The sequence below is a fragment of the Ranitomeya imitator genome, chromosome 1, assembly GCF_032444005.1.
Source record: "Ranitomeya imitator isolate aRanImi1 chromosome 1, aRanImi1.pri, whole genome shotgun sequence".
NCBI lineage: Eukaryota > Metazoa > Chordata > Amphibia > Anura > Dendrobatidae > Ranitomeya > Ranitomeya imitator.
Window position 1 is genome coordinate 936,931,182 of NC_091282.1, and position 20,010 is coordinate 936,951,191.

The 20,010-nt window shown below is 44.5% G+C and overlaps 1 protein-coding gene across 2 annotated transcripts in view; it reads left to right on the forward strand.

Moving 5' to 3' along the window:
* RAP1GDS1 (Rap1 GTPase-GDP dissociation stimulator 1) overlaps positions 1–20,010 on the forward strand; it is a 168,694-nt gene that overhangs the window by 72,956 nt on the left and 75,728 nt on the right. For both annotated transcript variants that reach the window (XM_069743608.1, XM_069743607.1), the window contains exon 2: positions 5,031–5,138. In XM_069743608.1, the coding sequence (XP_069599709.1) occupies positions 5,031–5,138 (108 nt within the window). The remainder of the gene's footprint in view (positions 1–5,030; positions 5,139–20,010) is intronic.

Sequence of the window (20,010 nt, forward strand, 5' to 3'; positions counted from 1 at the left end):
TGGACATTGAGGATGTACGCAGCGTCCAACCTGCAGCGTTTACGGACCGTGTGCCCATAGCCCAATATATCTGCAAACTGGAAATCCCTTTTTCCTTCCCAGAAGCCAACTTTCAATTCGCTTTATTTTAAGTGACAAATAAACGCATGTAAAAAACGCATCAAAATTGCAGGTGACCTGCCAGTGACCTCAGATGCAGATTTTACCTGCGCCAAATCCTGAGCAAATATTGAGCCATTCCTGACCATGGAAACATACCCTTATGGTGTATGGCATAGTTTTCATCTGAGGTCAAAAGATCAAATATCAGTCAGCTGTGAATTCACGAGCAGGTTGTTGTTCCAGTTTACACCAGTTTTTTGGGGGGTCTTTTTATTTAAATCTGATTGGTTAACTTGAAAAAGTGCAGGATGATTTTGGTCTATAAATATCCCAGTTTTCTGTCATTAAACCTGCAAAAGAGCAAAGCACCCGCCCACCCTCCATCTTTCTTCAACTTTATTTTATTTTGTCATGATATTTATTAGTGGATTTGGTCTTTGGCTGCGTGGATTTGGTCTTATGGTTATGATATAGTTACTATATATTCATTTATGGTTATTTATAAAAATTGAATCCGTTACTCTTAATAAACATGGCCTTTTCTCTATCCAACATTGGTGTCCTGGTGTGTTCTTTCCGTCGGGTATGTCTGAATGTGTGACCACTTCAGTGCAGTTGTGAGCAGAGCCTTGTTTTACCATCAGCAATATATAGCGATTGCTAGTAAGGCTGGGTTCCCATTTTTATGCTGCCTTATGGGAACGCGCTTAACGGACAGCGTTGCACGGCGAAATTAACGCCGTGCAACGCGTCCGTTAGCGCGCCCATTCACGGCAATGGGAACGCGCAGCACTAGCGCGTGCCATGTTCGGCACGCGCTAGCGACGCGCCGGTGTTTCCTGGCGCGCCGCGGACGCTGCTCGCAGCGTCCGAGGCGCGCCCGCGGTCCGTTCCCCGCTCTCGCAGATCAGGGATTTGCGAGAGCGGGGACGTTACCGCGGCCCCATTAAAAACATTGCGTTAGCGCAACCCGCTAGCGCTAAACGGGTTGCACTAACGCAATGTGACCCTAGCCTAAGACTCCCAATGCTGAACTGTTCTCATCAGTGCCGATGTGACTGCGTATAACCTTGGATGGCAGAGACCCTTCTTGTGTGTTCAATCCTTGGGGTATAAATTAAAGTTAATTAATACACCCATGTTTCTGCTTTCACTCTTGAAGTTGTCGTTGGAGGAGGATATCGCTTGTATGCTGAAAAGGACATTTCAGATACAGTTTCTGAATAAACATGGCCATGGTAACTCCACATGACGCGTATTCTGATATCCAGATGAGATTCTAAAATAGTTGGTGGAGCTTCAGCCGCCATAATCCTCTGATCTGTAGCAAACTACAGTACAATCACATTGTCATCTTATGTCCCAGTAGGCATTTGTTGTGTCTCCACAGGCTTTAAGTAAGGTGTTGGCATAACAACCGGGCACTACGCAGTCCTAATGGATAAGGCTGGCTTCACCCATGTGCTGCACAATAGCAATTGTCTTCTGTTTATCTGTAGAAGACGGGCAGTTCTTGCTCACAAATCACAGTCACCTAAATAAACGCTGTTAATCTGCAGGTTACTAGTGTTTATTATGCTGGCTGGCGTCTGCATGTAGCCAAATGCTGGGGGGAGAAAATGAACTTTATTGCCCCCACAGCCTCTCGGTATAAATCACGGCGACACCAGCACTGGTTTAGTCACTACTCTGAGTATACAGAGCGACGGCCGTAACTGCGCCCCTGGTCCTGACTAATACACTGGCTCTACATTGAGGTCAGCTGTCAGTCTGGCTCCGGGGGTGTATTTGTATTTACTTGGACCGGTGACTGAACCAACGACGGTGCCGACTCTGTGCAGGAAACGGGAACTGCTGGGGAGAAAAGTTATATTTTTTTTAATCCCCAGTATCATTTACATCAATAAGTTTGATGTGTCGCATGACCCTTTTCCCATTGAAAAAAATAAAATTGGATCCAAAATGGCTGACTTCAAAATGGCCACCATGGTCACCACCCATCTTGAAAAGATTTTCCCCTCCCATATACTAATATGCCACAAACAGGAAGTTGATATTACCAACCATTCCCATTTTATTTAGGTGTATCCATATAAATGGCTCACCTAGATGCCATACTGTACTCTGGCCAGTAGAGATCCTAAAAGTTCCATATTGACTAGTCATATAGAGCAAGGAGGTGTATAAATCTGCAAAGGAAGCAGCAGCTTATAACCACGCAATGCTGTATGGATGGGGGCAATAGTGATATGCTCTATATCTTCTTTTGTATCATCCTCCTAGGAGATATATATATATATATAGACCAATATAAAAGTAAAATGATATAACAACCAGAATTGGACAAAGCTTTTAGCTTCTCACCCCCTATGTAAAGTCTGTAACTGAGCCCCCTAACCACAATTTGCCTTTTATAATAAAGGACCCCCTCAGGCACCAGGTATACTTGTTGCATCTGTTAGCTCTTTGTTTCTATAGCTACAGCCCCATTCCAGAAAAAAAAATAATTGGGTTGTCAAACCAAAATTGTCTGCTTCTTCAAGAGGTTCTTGATAACCCACTTGAATTGGTAATGCATTAATAAAACAGCTGAAATAGGCGCAAAACTGTATTTATTAAGATCACGAGTGACTGCAACAAAAGCTGATGGAACAGGGAAACATGACGTGCCGTTTCCTATTGTCTGTTATCGGACCTAATCTATTGTGCATTAATCTGATGGATGAGTGTGACACAGGAGTGCATGAGCCCTTGAGGTCTTCTAACAACCATGTTTTATCAATCTGATTTCCCAGTAAATGAACAATCGCCTCTTATCTGCAGAATCCTCACTGTTGGGAGAGCTGGTTTCCGAATGAACAAATGCAATTCACACTCCTAAATGTGTTTGTATACAGATAAAAGCTTTCTACTTTCATCTAAATCGTCATTAATTTCATCAAACTCCTTTCTTCACAGTTTCTATGACATGTCTACTATAAAATTAAAAATGTGCCAGGTTTGTGCAGGTGGATCTACTCCCAGGTGCATTGCTGGATAATAGTACTGCCAAACTAAAACCGTATGTTGGATATCTAAAGAAAGAAGGAATACGGGGTGCAGCGTAGTGTAGATATCCTTGTGCATTAATCACAGTAAACTACCAGAGGCATAAAGTAGTATGCTCATAGTATGAAAACATTGATTAGGCCAAAATATGTTAAATCCGAGTTAACTGGACCAAAATTTGTAGACAGCCTTAATCCCTTACTGCTGACACTAGTAGGACAATCTGATTGATCTTAATGTTTGCCCCCCCATGCAAATAATAAAGCTTATACTTCCGTTCCCGCGCCATTCCAGTGGTGTCAGCACTTGCGTTCTCGGGACTTATGTGCAGTTGTTATGAGACAGGAGCCATGCCCCCAATCACTTCTGGTGTCACTGTGTCCACCTTTGGACCTATAAGTAATCAAGAAGAGGAGTGAGAGCAGCCACAGCCCTCAATTCCTCTTGGTTATGTACGTGTCCGAATACAGAGACAGTGACTCCATAGGTGATTGGGCGCTAGGCTCACCTGTCATAACCGCACGTGAGCCTCAGGAACGCGAGTGCTGACACTGCTGGAACAGCACTTGCACGGGAGGTGAGAATAAGCCTTGTTTGTTTTCACTGGGGCATCGCAGACCGGAGGCAGGCGGTGAGGTCGGGGTATCACTGACAGAAGGTGGGCGGAGGGGCCGGGGAATCACCGTCCTGAGGCAGGCGGAGGGACTGGGGAATCACTGACCGGAGGCAGGCGGCGAGGACGGGGTATCGCTAACAGAAGGCAGGCGGAGGGGCCGTGGAATCGCCATCCGGAGGCAGGCGGAGGGGCCGGGGAATCACCGACCGGAGGCAGATGGCGAGGACGGGGTATCACTGACAGAAGGCAGGCGGAGGGGCCGGGAATCACCGACTGGAGGCAGGCGGCGAGGACGGGGTGTCACTGATGGAAGGCAGGTGGAGGGGCTGGGGAATCACTGTCCGGAGGCAGGCGGAGTGGCTGGGGAATCACCGTCCGGAGGCAGGAGGAGGAGCCGGGGAATTTACCGACTGGAGGCCGGGAAATCACAGACAGGGAGAGGGCATATACCACAGAACTTCTTCGCGAGTGGTACTAACCAATCAAAACACAGCCACAGGGGAGAAAAAACAAACATCCATAGAGAAGTTCTGTGGTATGCGCCCAGTTGGTTCAATGGAAAGTTTGCATCTTTATATGCAGGTGCCATAACTTTGGAACGGAGGAGCATACAAGAATAAGAAAAACAGTTTCAGAATCGGTGGAACTGCGGCAATTCAAGAAGACTTTCGTTTTCAATTAAAAACAAGTGAAAGGGTTCACTTTATTTAACATGTCTGATACTCTGCTGTCACAGGAGATAATCTTGTTCGAATGGAGCATGCTAGCCTGTGGGAGAATCCGGTAGAATGGCTGTCAGCTCGACAAACGTTTGTCTGACAACTATCTCTTATAATTAACATACAGCCAAGATGCTAGTCAGAAGCTACAGTGTAGGAAGGAATAGTAACGAAGCAGCAAATGGAAACCTTTACAAGGTGCAGTTGGAGAATGCATACTAACATCATGACCTAGATTACTTTTTCTTCTTGTGAAGATTTCCATATACTTAATTATAAGCATTTTTGCCATGTTTCTAATGTAAAGGCAGTGTAGCTACCCAGTAGACCTGCTGTCGGCATTGGTATTATGTTTTTAGTTGAGCAGTGTCTCTGTATGGGGTGGTGCAGGTCATTTGCTCTTTCTTAGGGATATCCTGACCACTGCCAATCAGAGGATTGTCATTTCATGGGTGTTCTTCATCAGTTCTGATCATATGAACTGCACATGTGTAACATCAGGTTATTGGGCTGATTTTGTTCCTGTTTTATTGCTTATATTGCAGATAATTTAAGTGACACCTTGGAGAAATTGAAGCTAACTGGATCTGACTGCGCAGCTGACAAGTTAGATGGATGTTTGGATTGTCTGCTCCAGGCACTTGGTCATAACAGTAAGTCCCCAAATCATCTTTCTTATAATTACATGGTAACAAATGTGATAAAATTGATTTGCTGTTGATGCTCTGCACATATACCTGATAGAACGGGATATGTGTGGTTTGCAGGAGAGATGGAAATCTTCAGGCAAGAACTACTTTGTGAATTGTAAGGAATATAAATCACTTTCTTTGTAGACTGGTTTCAGTTGTAACAGTATAACATAGTTTAGTGTTCCACCTGGATGTCTAAGGCCTCTTTCACACTTCAGTCTTTTGGCGTCAGTTTGAAACTGCCATTTTCGTCAAATAGCGGATCCGCCATTTTTTTTTTTTTTTTTTGGGCGGATCCGCTATTTTCCCATAGACTTGCATTAGCGACGGATTGTGGCGGATGGTCGTCCGTTCCATCCACAATGTGACGGATCCGTCGAAATTTGGCGGACGTCGTCTAGACATTAACTGGCATTGCAACGTTTTTTGTCTGCGCCGAAATGGCGGTTTGCGACGCATCCGTCGCGTCTGCCATTTCCTAGAATGGCCGCCTATGGCAGACGGATCCGTTGTGACCGTCATTTGGCAGATCCGTCGCCCCAATTTTTCAATTGAGCATGCTCCAAAAAGTAGATATTTTTCAGATACACGGATGTGTAAAAAAAACGGATCCGTTAGAACCGTTTTCTCAACAGTTTTGACGGATCCGTCGATTTGTCAAGATGTCGGAGCAGACTGACGCCAAACAACTGAAGTGTGAAAGAAGCCTTAGAATGCATTTTTTATTTCAGTTATTAAAATTAATGTTTTTTACTATGATCCACTAGTGCAACTCTTGACTGTGTAAACCTGACTCGTTTAGACTTTGGATTTAAAAGCGTCCCTTAGCTGACAGTGTCCAAAATATTGTCAGGAAAACAGGATATTGATCATGACCTTTTTAAAGAGGTAAATGAGGATATAGTAAGATGGTAAAAACAGTAGAGTCGAAAATTAAAGATTAAAGGTTACATGTAAACATTCCATACATTAAACATATAAATAAATATACACTGCAAAACATACTGTAATATAAAATGTATGTGGAGAAAGCAATAGACCTAGTTATCCAATCCATAGACAGAGTTATCCAATCAAATGTAGATATGTTCTTATTTTAACACTATTTGATAGCATTAAAATAAGAACATACCCGTATATACTCGAGTATAAGCCGACCTGAGTATAAGCCGACCCCCCTAATTTTGCCACAAAAACCTGGGAAAACTTATTGACTCGAGTGTAAGCCTAGGGTAGGAAATGCAGCAGCTGCCGGTGAATTTCAAAAATAAAAATAGATGCTCCATACAGTTCATTATTTCCCCATAGATGCTCCATATAAAGCTGTGCCACATATAATGCTCCATACTGTTCATTATGGCCCCATAGATGTTCCATAGAAAGCTGTGCCATATATAATGCTCTGCACCGTTCATTATGGCCCCATAGATGTTCCATAGAAAGCTGTGCCATATAGAATGCTCTGCACCGTTCATTATTTCCCTATAGATGCTCCACATAAAGCTGTGCCATATATAATGCTCTGCACCGTTCATTATGGCCCTATAGATGCTCCACATAAAGCTGTGCCCCATATATAATGCTCTGCACTGTTCATTATTGCTCCATAGATGCTCCATATAAAGCTGTCCAATATATAATGCTGCTGCAATAAAAAAAAAAATCACATACTCACCTCTCTTGCTCAGGACGCCGGCGCTTTCAATATTTACCTGCTCCTAATGCGGCTCCGTCTCCAGCATTGACGCTCAGCAGAGGGCGCGCACTGACTACGTCACCGAGCCCTCTAACCTGAGCGTCATAGCCAGAGGACGCTGGAGACGGAGCCACATCGGAGCGAGGAGCAGGTAAATATCGTGCAGCGCTCCCCGTATGCTTACCTGCTCCTGGCGCGGTCCCTGCTTCTCCCGGCGCTGCTTCTTCCTGTATTGAGGGGTCACAGTTACCGCTTATTTTCAGTCATGAATATGCGGCTCCACCTCTATGGGAGGTGGAGCCGCATATTCATGACTGTAATGAGCGGTATCATGTGACCGCTCAATACAGGAAGAAGATGCAGCGCTGGAAGAATCAGGGACCGCGCCGGAGCAGGTAAGTATAATTAGACAGCCCCCGCTCTCCCTCCCCTGCCGACCCCCGGGTATGACTCGAGTATAAGCCGAGAAGGGGACTTTCAGCCCTAAAAAATGGGCTGAAAATCTCGGCTTATACTCGAGTATATACGGTATCTATCTATATTTGATTGGATAACTAACCAAAAATAAAATTGTACGGTCATGGTCGAAAGTATTGGCACCCTTTTAGTTGTTCCAGAAAATGAAGTAGTTCTCCCATTAAATTACCGTATATACTCGTGTATAAGCCGAGACCCATAATTTTGCCACAAAAAAAAATGGGAAAACTTAATGACTCGGGTATAAGCCTAGGGTGGGAAATGCAGCAGCTACCGGTAAATTTCAAAAATAAAAATAGATACCAATAAAAGTAAAATTAATTGAGACATCAGTAGGTTAAATGTTTTTTTGAATATCCATATTGAATCAGGAGCCCCATATAATGCTCCATACAGTTTATGATGGCCCCCATAAGATGCTTCATACAAAATACGCCCCATATAATGCTCCATAAAGGTTGATGGCCCCATAAGATGCTCCATAGAATAATATACCTCATATGCTGCTGCGATTTAAAAAAAAAAAAAAAAAATTACCTCTCGTCGCTGGGGGCCAGGTGGTGGTGTCGCCGCTGGCTCAGGCCCCCGGCACTTGCGATATTCACCTGTCCCCGTTGCACCGCCGCGCGCCGCTGTCTCTTACGGGTCTCTGCAGTGACTGTTCAGCCGAGGGCGCGCACTAAACACGTCATCGCGCTCTCTGACCTGAACATCACAGCCAGAGGACGCGGAAAACAGAGCCCAGCAGTGGAATGGGGACAGGTGAATATTGCATGGCTTACCCTCTCCTGTCATACTCACACCATCCTGGCACTCTCTCTGCTTCTCAAATGGTCTTTGGCACCTGCAGCTCTTCCTGTGTTCAGCGGTCACATGGTACCGCTCATTAAAGTAATGAATATGTTCTCCTATGCGAGTGAAGTCGCTTACATATTCATTACTTTAATGAGCGGTACCACGTGACCGCTGAACACAGGAAGAGCTGCCGGCGCCACAGAGCATCTGAGAAGCAGGGAAGTACAGAGACTGCGTCTGAAGGGAGTGAGTATGATGTGACAGCTGCCAATCCTGCCGCTCCCCTGCCGATCCCCTGGGACAATGACTCGAGTATAAGCTAAGAGGCGCACTTTCAGCCTAAAAAAATGAGCTGAAAATCTCAGCTTATACTAATTATTACACTTATTTGTGTGTATTAGAACAACACAAAAGAGGGAAAAAAAGCAATTTGGACATAATTTCGACAATACCTTAAAAATGGGCCTGTCAAAATTGTTGGCACCTTTCCAAAATTGATTCAATCTTTGCAGTTTGTGTGTGTGTGTGTCACACTAAGCATGTGGAACGCCCACCATGGCCTAGGGTTACTCAGTCCCACATACAGTCCTTAAAGGGGATGTCACGTTGGCGGCGACCCGGCCCGTGGCCCTGTGCGCCCAAGTAAAAGGGGAGTATGTGAATAAAGTTTGTGTTCGTGACGCCACCTGTTCTCGGTCAGAGGTGACCGACGCTGCTTAAAGAGGTCCACTGGGGTGATGTTGTGGCAGCTAAGATGGTATGGCTTCCCACAGGTGAAGCTGGGTCCCCAGGGCTCCCGGTGTATAGATGAGGATGGTGGGCGGTATAGCAAGAAATGGAGGACACAGGTTTACAGTCTCTGTACCTGGTTTACTGAAGGATTCAGGCAGCCACAGTCCAGGGTACCGGATCACAGGTGCAGGTATGGTCCGGCCGGCTTGGAAGCGAGTTGGGAGTCCCCCTTACCAGGTGGGGTTAGAAGCCTTCCTCCTAGCGCTGTGGTGTAGGCACTTGCTGCTTTAAGCCCGTCACAAGGTCCTCACGTGTTCTCTCTGTCCTCCAGGTTGGTAGGACACTACCCGTACGACAGTTAGCTCGAGCCTTTTTACAGGGTCTCTATCTTGACCCGGGCTCTATACGCTACTGTGTCCTCAGGTGTAAGGGCGGACAGGTGACATAAAATCCAGCTGTCCTGACGGTTTCTGCTGTGACACTTGGGAGTACGACACAACCCCGGTCTTCCGGCTACCTATGTCTGCGCTCAGTCGCAGCTATTCCCCTAGTTTTTCGCTCTCCTGCGCATCTCTTTCCCTCCACGCTCTCTACAGCTTGTTCAGCATTCTCTTCTCTCTTTCCTTTCAGGAGCTGCAGCACCCTCATGGCTGCACGGCCCCTTTCTCATACGTTCTGCCTCAGACTGCTCCAGTCTGCTGTCTGGCACTCACTGACTGACTTGACTTTCCCTCCAGACCAGAATATATATAGGGGAGCTCCCCCTTCTGACCTAGAGTATGAACATGTTGTATGCTTGTGAAACCTCATAAAGAAGATCCTTCCTCGCTTCCAAGCGTGACATCACTCTCCCCGTGAGGAAAGCAATGCCACTGTGACAACCAGGAACTTGGGGTGTCACACATGGAGAAGAGAAAGATGAGAAGAGAACTGTCTCTGAGGTGTTGAGAAGCAAAATTGTTGCAAAATATCAACAGTCTCAAGGTTACTAGTTCATCTCCAGAGATAATGTTTCTTTGTCCATGGTTCGCAACATAGTCAAGTTTACAACCCATTGCACTGTAGCTACTCTCTGTGGACGGCAGAGAAAAATTGGTAAAAGGCTGAAAGACAGGATAGTCTGGATAGTGGACATGCTACCCCAATCAAGTTCCAAAGAAACTCAAGCTGTGCTGAATGAAATGAAACACTATCACAGGAGACATAAAATAGCTAGGCTACAGTTTGCCAAAATGTACGTGAGTAAGCCAAAATTCTTCTGAAAAATCGTCTTGTGGTCAGAGGAAACTAAGATAGAGCTTTTTGGTAAAGCATATCATGCTACTGTTTTAACGAAAAAGGAATGAGGCCTACAGATAAAAGTGCTGGATAGTTCTGAAGTGACCAGCAATGAGTTTGGATCTAAATCCCATTGAACACCTGTGATGAGATCTTACAATTGCGGTTGGGATAAGGCACGCTTTAAATATCAGAAACCTGGAGCAGTTTGCCCAAGAAGAGTGGTCCACAATCCTATTTGAGAGGTGTAAGAAGGATGGGCAACCAAACATTATGTTAAGGGTGGCAACAATTTTTTCCGGCTCATTTTTGGGGTTTTGTGTGAAATTCGGGTCCGAAATGCATAGTCCCAATAGAAATATTTAACTTCCCCTGTGGTCCTCGTCCTTTTGGCAGCGCTCACCAAGTCAGCATTATTTTTCATTTCCCACATGACCATATTAGAGTCTAGGTGCCCAGGGCTTTGCGGACATAGCTGCAGCCATTAAGGTACCTTCACACATAACGATATTGTTAACGATATCGTTGCTATTTGTGACGTAGCAACGATATCGTTAATGAAATCGTTATGTGTGACAGCGACCAACGATCAGGCCCCTGCTGGGAGATCGTTGGTCGCTGAAGAAAGTCCAGAACTTTATTTCGTCGCTGGACTCCTGCTGACATCGCTGGATCGGCGTGTGTGACACCGATCCAGCGATGTCTTCACTGGTAACCAGGGTAAACATCGGGTAACTAAGCGCAGGGCCGCGCTTAGTAACCCGATGTTTACCCTGGTTACCATGCTAAAAGTAAAAAAAAAACAAACACTACATACTTACCTACAGCCGTCTGTCCTCCAGCGCTGCGCTCTGCACTCCTCCTGTACTGGCTGTGAGCCGGAAAGCAGAGCGGTGACGTCACCGCTCTGCTTTCCGGCTCCCAGCCAGTACAGGAGGAGAGCAGAGAAGCAGAGCGCAGCGCTGGAGGACAGACAGCGGTAGGTAAGTATCTAGTGTTTGTTTTTTTTTACTTTTAGCATGGTAACCAGGGTAAACATCGGGTTACTAAGCGCGGCCCTGCGCTTAGTTACCCGATGTTTACCCTGGTTACCGGCATCGTTGGTCGCTGGAGAGCGGTCTGTGTGACAGCTCTTCAGCGACCAAACAGCGACGCTGCAGCGATTCGGATCGTTGTCGGTATCGCTGCAGCGTCGCTTAAGGCCCCTTCACATTAAGCGACGCTGCAGCGATACCGACAACGATTCGGATCGCTGCAGCGTCGCTGTTTGGTCGCTGGAGAGCTGTCACACAGACCGCTCTCCAGCGACCAACGATGCCGGTAACCAGGGTAAACATCGGGTAACTAAGCGCAGGGCCGCGCTTAGTAACCCGATGTTTACCCTGGTTACCATGCTAAAAGTAAAAAAAAACAAACACTAGATACTTACCTACAGCCGTCTGTCCTCCAGCGCTGCGCTCTGCTTCTCTGCACTCCTCCTGTACTGGCTGTGAGCCGGAAAGCAGAGCGGTGACGTCACCGCTCTGCTTTCCGGCTCACAGCCAGTACAGGAGGAGTGCAGAGCACAGCGCTGGAGGACAGACGGCTGTAGGTAAGTATCTAGTGTTTGTTTTTTTTTACTTTTAGCATGGTAACCAGGGTAAACATCGGGTTACTAAGCGCGGCCCTGCGCTTAGTTACCCGATGTTTACCCTGGTTACCAGTGAAGACATCGCTGGATCGGTGTCACACACGCCGATCCAGCGATGTCAGCAGGAGTCCAGCGACGAAATAAAGTTCTGGACTTTATTCAGCGACCAACGATCTCCCAGCAGGGGCCTGATCGTTGGTCGCTGTCACACATAACGATTTCATTAACGATATCGTTGCTACGTCACAAATAGCAACGATATCGTTAACAATATCGTTATGTGTGAAGGTACCTTTAATGTGAAGGGGCCTTTAGTCTTTCTGTCCACTCCCTTGTCAGTATTGTGGCTGCTGCACCACATATCCAGGGGAGTGTAAAAACTCACAATTTTCTATCTTGTCTTGGGTGGTTGATCGCACTCGGATCACTTTTTCCTCTTCCTTCTCTTTCAATAAATCTATAAGAAACAGTGACGTTAGAGAACAAATAGACCCACCATACCCCTGTGATACAGATACAAAATTGGTTCGAACATATGAAAATATGAAAATAATGTTATATGTAAAGTCTACCATTGCTGAAATTAGAAATGGGTTTTCGCTGTAGACCCAAATACTAGAGCTGGTCAGAGAATGAAGAACTACTGTTCAGGAGGAAAATGGCTATTAACACTACTGTACCCGGCATATCTCCAATTCTGTGACCTCACCGATACAGCTCTTCTGTGCAGCTACACTCTTATAAACTGCTGACTTTAGTTATGTTCCTTTCATTCTATGGCAGACCATGGTACTTTTAGGTTAGTAAGCAAATGTCTGTGGTTTTGTGCTTTTTATGGAAGAAATGACTAAGTCTGAAAGTAGAATATATTCAGGTATAAAAATAATTAAGACTAGTTTTGAGCATATCTATAACAATATTATGTCTTTCTTTAGTCATATTGTTCACAGACAAAAATGTATTTAAAGCCTCACTCCAGCTTTTTTTTCACCTCTGGAGTGGCACTATAAATGTTAGTCCCCTTACCCCGGTCATATACTCCCCCCACTTACCAGTTTATTGACACTGTTCTGTGCTCCGATCGCGCGGCGCCATCTTGTGACAGTAGCTTTTGCCTTGCTGGATGTCAGAAACTACGTCACAAGCGCTCAATAAAAGTCTGAGAGCCAGATCCCCACCACTCCTTGAACATTGGAGCTTCGGGAAGGTCACTTTTTGCCGGAAACGAACCGGAGCAGTGGCGGAAACAGATGAAAACGCCAGAGGGGTGAGTAAGAGGGGACTTGCGTTTTAAAGTGGTGCTTTACAGGGATCTCTTCATCAGAAATAGACTCCTATTGTAGCTCCTTTTTAGTTATACCTATATATAATCAAGTATTGCAGTCTTTGTTTCTGTATGCTGCATATACATCCTTGCAGGCTATACACATTTCACTTTACAGTTGCTGTGAAGTCCTTACTGTTCTCGGCAATAATAACTATCTCTAGAAGATAGAAGAGGTGTCCATATTCAGCACAGAAAAGTTGGCTCTAATAAATCATTTTAATTGGTTTGTCGGATGGTTGTGTAAAAACATCTTGTGCTAAGATCATCTAAGAGCATGTGATCATTTAGCAGGTCGTGCAACCCCTTAAAGGCAATCTGTCAGCAGGATTTCACCCCCAAAGAATGTATATGTGCATGTAGCTGTATCAAAGATAGTCTAAAAATGCATAAAATTGATGGGAGTTCTTCTTTAAAAAGAATGCATCCCTGTCCCTGCTTTATCCAAAGCGCCAGGACTAAATCCATGCAGCATAGCTATGATTGCTCAGCTTTCTCTTTACATAGGTAACAGCAGATAATCTAACACTCTCCTGCCCTATTTATTAATCTTTCACATTATTTCAGTGAGGACACTTTATTTAATAAGCGTGAACGAGATGCATTGGCTCATATGTGTATCTGGATTTTATCATGGCAGATTACTGAAGGTAGCGCACTGCTCATATTGGGTCATTGTATCAGATCTTCATTTTGGCTTCTTAGTTGACTTTTTTAATGTTCTGCTGAGTTAATATAAGCTTAGCAGGAGAGCTGTCCTTGTACATTTACCCTGTTTTGGTACCCATCTGATGGGTTATTGTGTCGTGGCGTATGTCACTTGGTTTTGGCAGAAGGAAACTGTACATGAAATACTTTTGCCAAGTCATTTCTAGTGTTCAGTCTAAAAAATGTAAAGGGTTTGTCGCCTTTAAGAAAATCTGGTGCCCCAGGGAACAGTTTACTTAAAAAAAATAAAATAAAACCTAGAAATATAAAACCTCTTTACTCCCTAATCCTCTGGTTCAGAGCTAAAGGTACTGTCTCACAGTGGCACTTTGGTCGCTACGACGGCACGATCCGTGACGTTCCAGCGTCGCTCCATTATCGCTCCAGCGTCGTAGACTGCGGTCACACTTCGCAATGCACGGCGCTGGAGCGATAATTTCATGACGTATTTGCGATGTAGAATCCGCAGAGGAGGTGGAGAATATCGTGCACACCTTTGTTACACGATGCGATCATGCCGCCACAGCGGGACACTTGACGACGAAAGAAAGTTTCAAACGATCTGCTACGACGTACGATTCTCAGCGGGGTCCCTGATCGCAGGAGCGTGTCAGACACAGCGAGATCGTAAGTATATTGCTGGAACGTCACGGATCGTGCCGTCGTAGCGACCAAAGTGCCACTGTGAGACGGTACCCTTAGTCTCTGCCGCTGCCCTGATATCACTTCGAAGATTTGTCAGCCAATCATTGAACTCTGCGGCTCTGCCCTTGTAGATAGACATCCCACTCGGAGCCGCTGAGCTCACAGATTGGCTGCCATGCTGGACCCTACCGCTATCACTACTAGGAACAGTGGCACAGACTCAGCGGAGGACCTGGGGAAGGTGAGTAAGACAGTTTTGTTTTTTATTACAAACTGCATCTGGGGCCAGAATTATCTGAAAGGGCATAATCCCTTTGTTAGCCATACATGACTACTGCTTATAAGTCACTTGTCCTCTCTCTTAAGACCAGTTTTATATGTTAATCACTCACTGTCTGAGTACTGACCAATATACAAAAAAAAGTCGTGCCAAAGCATTGTCTAATATGAAATACATGAAATATGAATAGCAAAATGGCTTTTGAACATTTGGAAAAATATTTGAGAGACGCTTTGCACAGAATTTGGCCAATTAGTGTGAGCCCATACCATAGTCAAGGTGGTATCATTAATCTGATGGGTCTCTGACCTCCCTGTCCAAATGTGAACACTTACCAAAGGCTAATGTCTGTATGCATGGGTGAATGTGGACACCTCTTTCAGCAAAGCCTACATATGGGTTGACCGGAACCAAGTGTGATTAGATGTAATTAAAAACCATATGGTGAAGGGAGGAGTGCTCAGTCAGTAAGCTAACATAGAAATGACAGAAAAACGACTGGCACATCCAAACTAGTGTGAATAGGTGCATACCAGGAGCAGCTATGAAATACATGAAATATGAATAGCAAAATGACAAAACATCTCTCAAATATTTTTCCTAATGTTCAAAAGCCATTTTGCTATTCATATTTCATATTAGACATGCTTTGTCACGATAGAGTGCAACCTTTTTTTTGGAGGTACTATTTCTATGGAAATGGACTTGTAACCTTGAGGTTGTTGATATTGTTCAACAATGTTGGTTCTCAAGTCCTCACAATTCTCTTCTCTTTTGGTTGAGTCAACTTCTCCCCTTTTTATCAGATTTCAAATGACATTTTTATATTGACTACACCGGTTAGTTGCTACAGGTGAGTTTGAACGAGCATCACGTGCTTTAAATAAAGCTGGTTACCCACAAAAAATTTTTTTTCATTTTTTTTTTTCTGTTTGTTTTGTTATTTCAATACACACAAAGGAAATAAGCTCGTGTATAGCAAAACATATGTAATTGCAATAATTTTCTTTGAGAAATACTTCATTTTCTGGAACAATTTCAAGATTAACACTTTCGGCCATGACTGTACTCTACCGTTCAAAAGTTTCGGGTCACCGAAACAATTTTGGGTTTTCCATGAAACTCATGCTTTTATTGATCAAACTAGATGGTGACCCGATTGTAACGCATCAGGTATTCTAGAATATGTAATTAGTTTATTTATGAAGTTTTCAGAATAATGCAATTTATACAAAGGATTCGGCCGGCCGCGACCAATTAGCGAAGCGTGGTTCAAATTCCGCGCCAATTCGCGGGCAAACTGCGACTGTTGCTGATTGGTCACGCCCGGCCGTGACCAATCAGTGAAGCCAGGTCCGGCTCCAGGTTTTTGAGGGCTCCGGGCGAAAGTCTGTGGGCCCCCCTCTTTAACACATACTACGATTCATGATGCACAGATACAGAAAAGAAATATAGCACAGCCCACGTAGCGTATAACACAGCCCACGTAGCGTATAACACAGCCCACGTAGCATATAACACAGCCCACTGTTATGAAAGGCAATTCAGTACTACAATGGACATAGCGGTCAGAGCACATACAGTGATCTGACAATAACCCAAAATCATAGAACGAGCTCTGAGACGTGGAAACTCTGCAGACCGCAATCCCTAATCCTCTCCAAACAACACTAGAGGCAGCCGTGGATTGCGCCTAACTCTGCCTATGCAACTCGGCACAGTCTGAGAAACTAACTAGCCTGAAGATAGAAAATAAGCCTACCTTGCCTCAGAGAAATACCCCAAAGGAAAAGGCAGCCCCCCACATATAATGACTGTGAGTAGAGATGAAAAGACAAACGTAGAGATGAAATAGATTCAGCAAAGTGAGGCCCGACTTTCTTAACAGATCGAGGATAGAAAAGGTAACTTTGCGGTCTACACAAAACCCTAAAGAAAACCACGCAAAGGGGGCAAAAAGACCCTCCGTACTGAACTAACGGCACGGAGGTACACCCTTTGCGTCCCAGAGCTTCCAGCAAAAAAATTAGACATGCTGGACAGAAAAAATAGCAAACAAATAGCAAAGAAGAACTTAGCTATGCAGAGCAGCAGGCCACAGGAATGATCCAGGGAAAAGCAAGTCCAACACTGGAACATTGACAGGAAGCCAGGATCAAAGCATTAGGTGGAGTTAAGTAGAGAAGCACCTAACGACCTCACCAGATCACCTGAGGGAGGAAACTCAGAAGCCGCAGTACCACTTCCCTCCACCAACAGAAGCTCACAGAGAGAATCAGCCGAAGTACCACTTGTGACCACAGGAGGGAGCTCTGCCACAGAATTCACAACAGCCCACGTAGTATATAACACAGCCCACGTAGTATATAACACAGCCCACGTAGTATATAACACAGCCCACGTAGTATATAACACAGCCCACGTAGTATATTGCCCAGACACGTAGTATATAACACTGCCCATGCACTATATAACCCAGGCCATGTAGTATAGAGCACAGCAATGTAGTATTTTGCCCAGCTACGTAATATATACCACAGCCATGTAGTATATGGCATAGCCCACATAGTATATACCACAGAGATGTAGTATATAACACAGCCCACGCTGTAACTAACACAGCCCACGTAGTATATAGCAATGTGGGCACCATAACCCTGTTAAAAGAAAGAATTAAAATAAAAAATAGTTCTATACTCACCTTCCGTCTGTCCCCGGATCGAGCCCAGTCGTTTACCGATGCTCCTCGCTCCGAAAACTGCATTGCGGTCTCGTGAGATGATGACGTAGCGGTCTCACGAGACCGCTATGTCATCATATCACGAGACCGCAATGCATGGACCGTCGCGAGGAGCGGGAAAGGCCTGGGCTAGATCCAGGGGCCGACAGAAGGTGAGTATATAATTTTTTAAAATTTTTTTTTTAATGATTTTTAACGTTAAATCTTTTTTCTATTGATGCTGCATAGGTAGCATCAATAGAAAAAAGTTGGTCACACAGGGTTAATAGCAGCGTTAACGGAGTGCGTTACACTGCGGCATAACCCGGTCCGTTAACACTGCCATTAACCCTGTATGAGCGCTGACTGGAGGGGCATATGGAGCGGGCACTGACGGCAGGGGAGTAGGGAGCGGCCATTTTGCGGCCGCACTGTGCCCGTCGCTGATTGGTCGCGGTCAGACGGCCACGACCAATCAGCGACTTGGGATTTCTGTGACAGACAGAAAGACGGAAGTAACCCTTAGACAATTATATAGTAGTTGACTTGCCAAATGAATTGAAAATCTAGTCCAGACATTGACAAAGTTCGAAAAAAAGATTTTTATTTGAAATAATAATTTTCTCCTTCAAACTTTGCTTTCGTCAAAGAATGCTCTCTTTGCAGCAGTTACAGCATTGCAGACCCTTGGCATTCTACCAGTTAATTTGCTGAGGTAATCTGGAGATATTTCACCCCATGCTTCCAAAAGCCCCTCCCACAAGTTGGTTTGGCTTGATGGGCACTTTTTGCATACCATTCGGTCAAGCTGCTCCCACAACAGCTCAATGGGGTTGAGATCTGGTGACTGTGCTGGCCACTCCATTACAGATAGAATACCAGCTGCCTGCTTCTTCCCTAAATAGTTCTTGCGTAATTTGGAGGTGTGCTTTTGGTCATTGTCCTGTTGCAGGATGAATTTGGCTCCAATCAAACGCTGTCCACAGGGTATGGCATGGCGTTTCAAAATGGAGTGATAGCCTTCATTATTCAAAATCCCCTTTACCTTGTACAAATCTACCACTTTACCTGCACCAAAGCAACCCCAGACCATCACATTACCTCCACCTTGCCCGACAGGCCGTCAGGCACTTTTCCAGCATCTTTTCAGTTGTTCTGCGTCTCATAAATGTTCTGTGTGATCCAAACACCTCAAACTTGGATTCGTCTGTGCATAACACTTTTTTCCAATGTCTGTGTTCTTTTGCCCATATTAATATTTTCCTTTTATTAGCCAGTCTCAGATATGGCTTTTTTTTTCCACTCTACCCTGAAGGCCAGCATCCCGGACTCACCTCTTCACTGTAGACGTTGACACTGGTGTTTTGCGTGTACTATTTAATGAAGCTGCCAGTTGAGAACCTGTGAGGCGTTGATTTCTCAAACTACAGACTCTAATGTACTTGTCTTGTTGCTCAGTTGTGCAGCGGGGCCTCTCACTTCTCTTTCTACTCTGGTTAGAGCCTGTTTGTGCTCTCCTCTGAAGGGAGTAGTACACACCGTTGTAGGAAATCTTCAGTTTCTTGGCAATTTCTCGCACTGAATAGCCTTCATTTCTAAGAACAAGAATAGACTGTCGAGTTTCACATGAAAGTTCTTTTTTTCTGGCCATTTTGAGAGTTTAATGGAACCAACAAATGTAATGCTCCAAATTCTCAACTAGCGTAAAGGAAGGTCAGGTTTATAGGTTCTCTAATCAGCCAAACTGTTTTCAGCTGTGCTAACATACTTGCACAAGGGTTTTCAAGGGTATTCTAACCATCCATTAGCTTCTTACACAGTTAGCAAACACAGAGTACCTTACATAAGAACACTGGAATGATGGTTGTTGGAAATGGGCCTCTATACACCTATGAAGATATTGTATTACAAACCAGACGTTTGCAGCTAGAATAGACATTTACCACATTAACAATGTATAGAGTGTATTTCTGAATCGTTAAATGTTGGCTTCATTGGAAAAAACTGCTTTTCTGTAAAAAATAAGTAAATTTCTAAGTGACCCTAAACTTTTGAATGGTAGTGTATACAGGTCCTTCTCAAATAATTAGCATATAGTGTTAAATTTCATTATTTACCATAATGTAATGATTACAATTAAACTTTCATATATTATAGATTCATTATCCACCAACTGAAATTTGTCAGGTCTTTTATTGTTTTAATACTGATGATTTTGGCATACAACTACTGATAACCCAAAAAACCTGTCTCAATAAATTAGCATATTTCACCCATCCAATCAAATAAAAGTGTTTTTTAATAACAAACAAAAAAAACCATCAAATAATAATGTTCAGTTATGCACTCAATACTTGGTCGGGAATCCTTTGGCAGAAATGACTGCTTCAATGCGGTGTGGCATGGAGGCAATCAGCCTGTGACACTGCTGAGAAGTTATGGAGGCCCAGGATGCTTCAATAGCGGCCTTAAGCTCATCCAGAGTGTTGGGTCTTGCGTCTCTCAACTTTCTCTTCACAATATCCCACAGATTCTCTATGGGGTTCAGG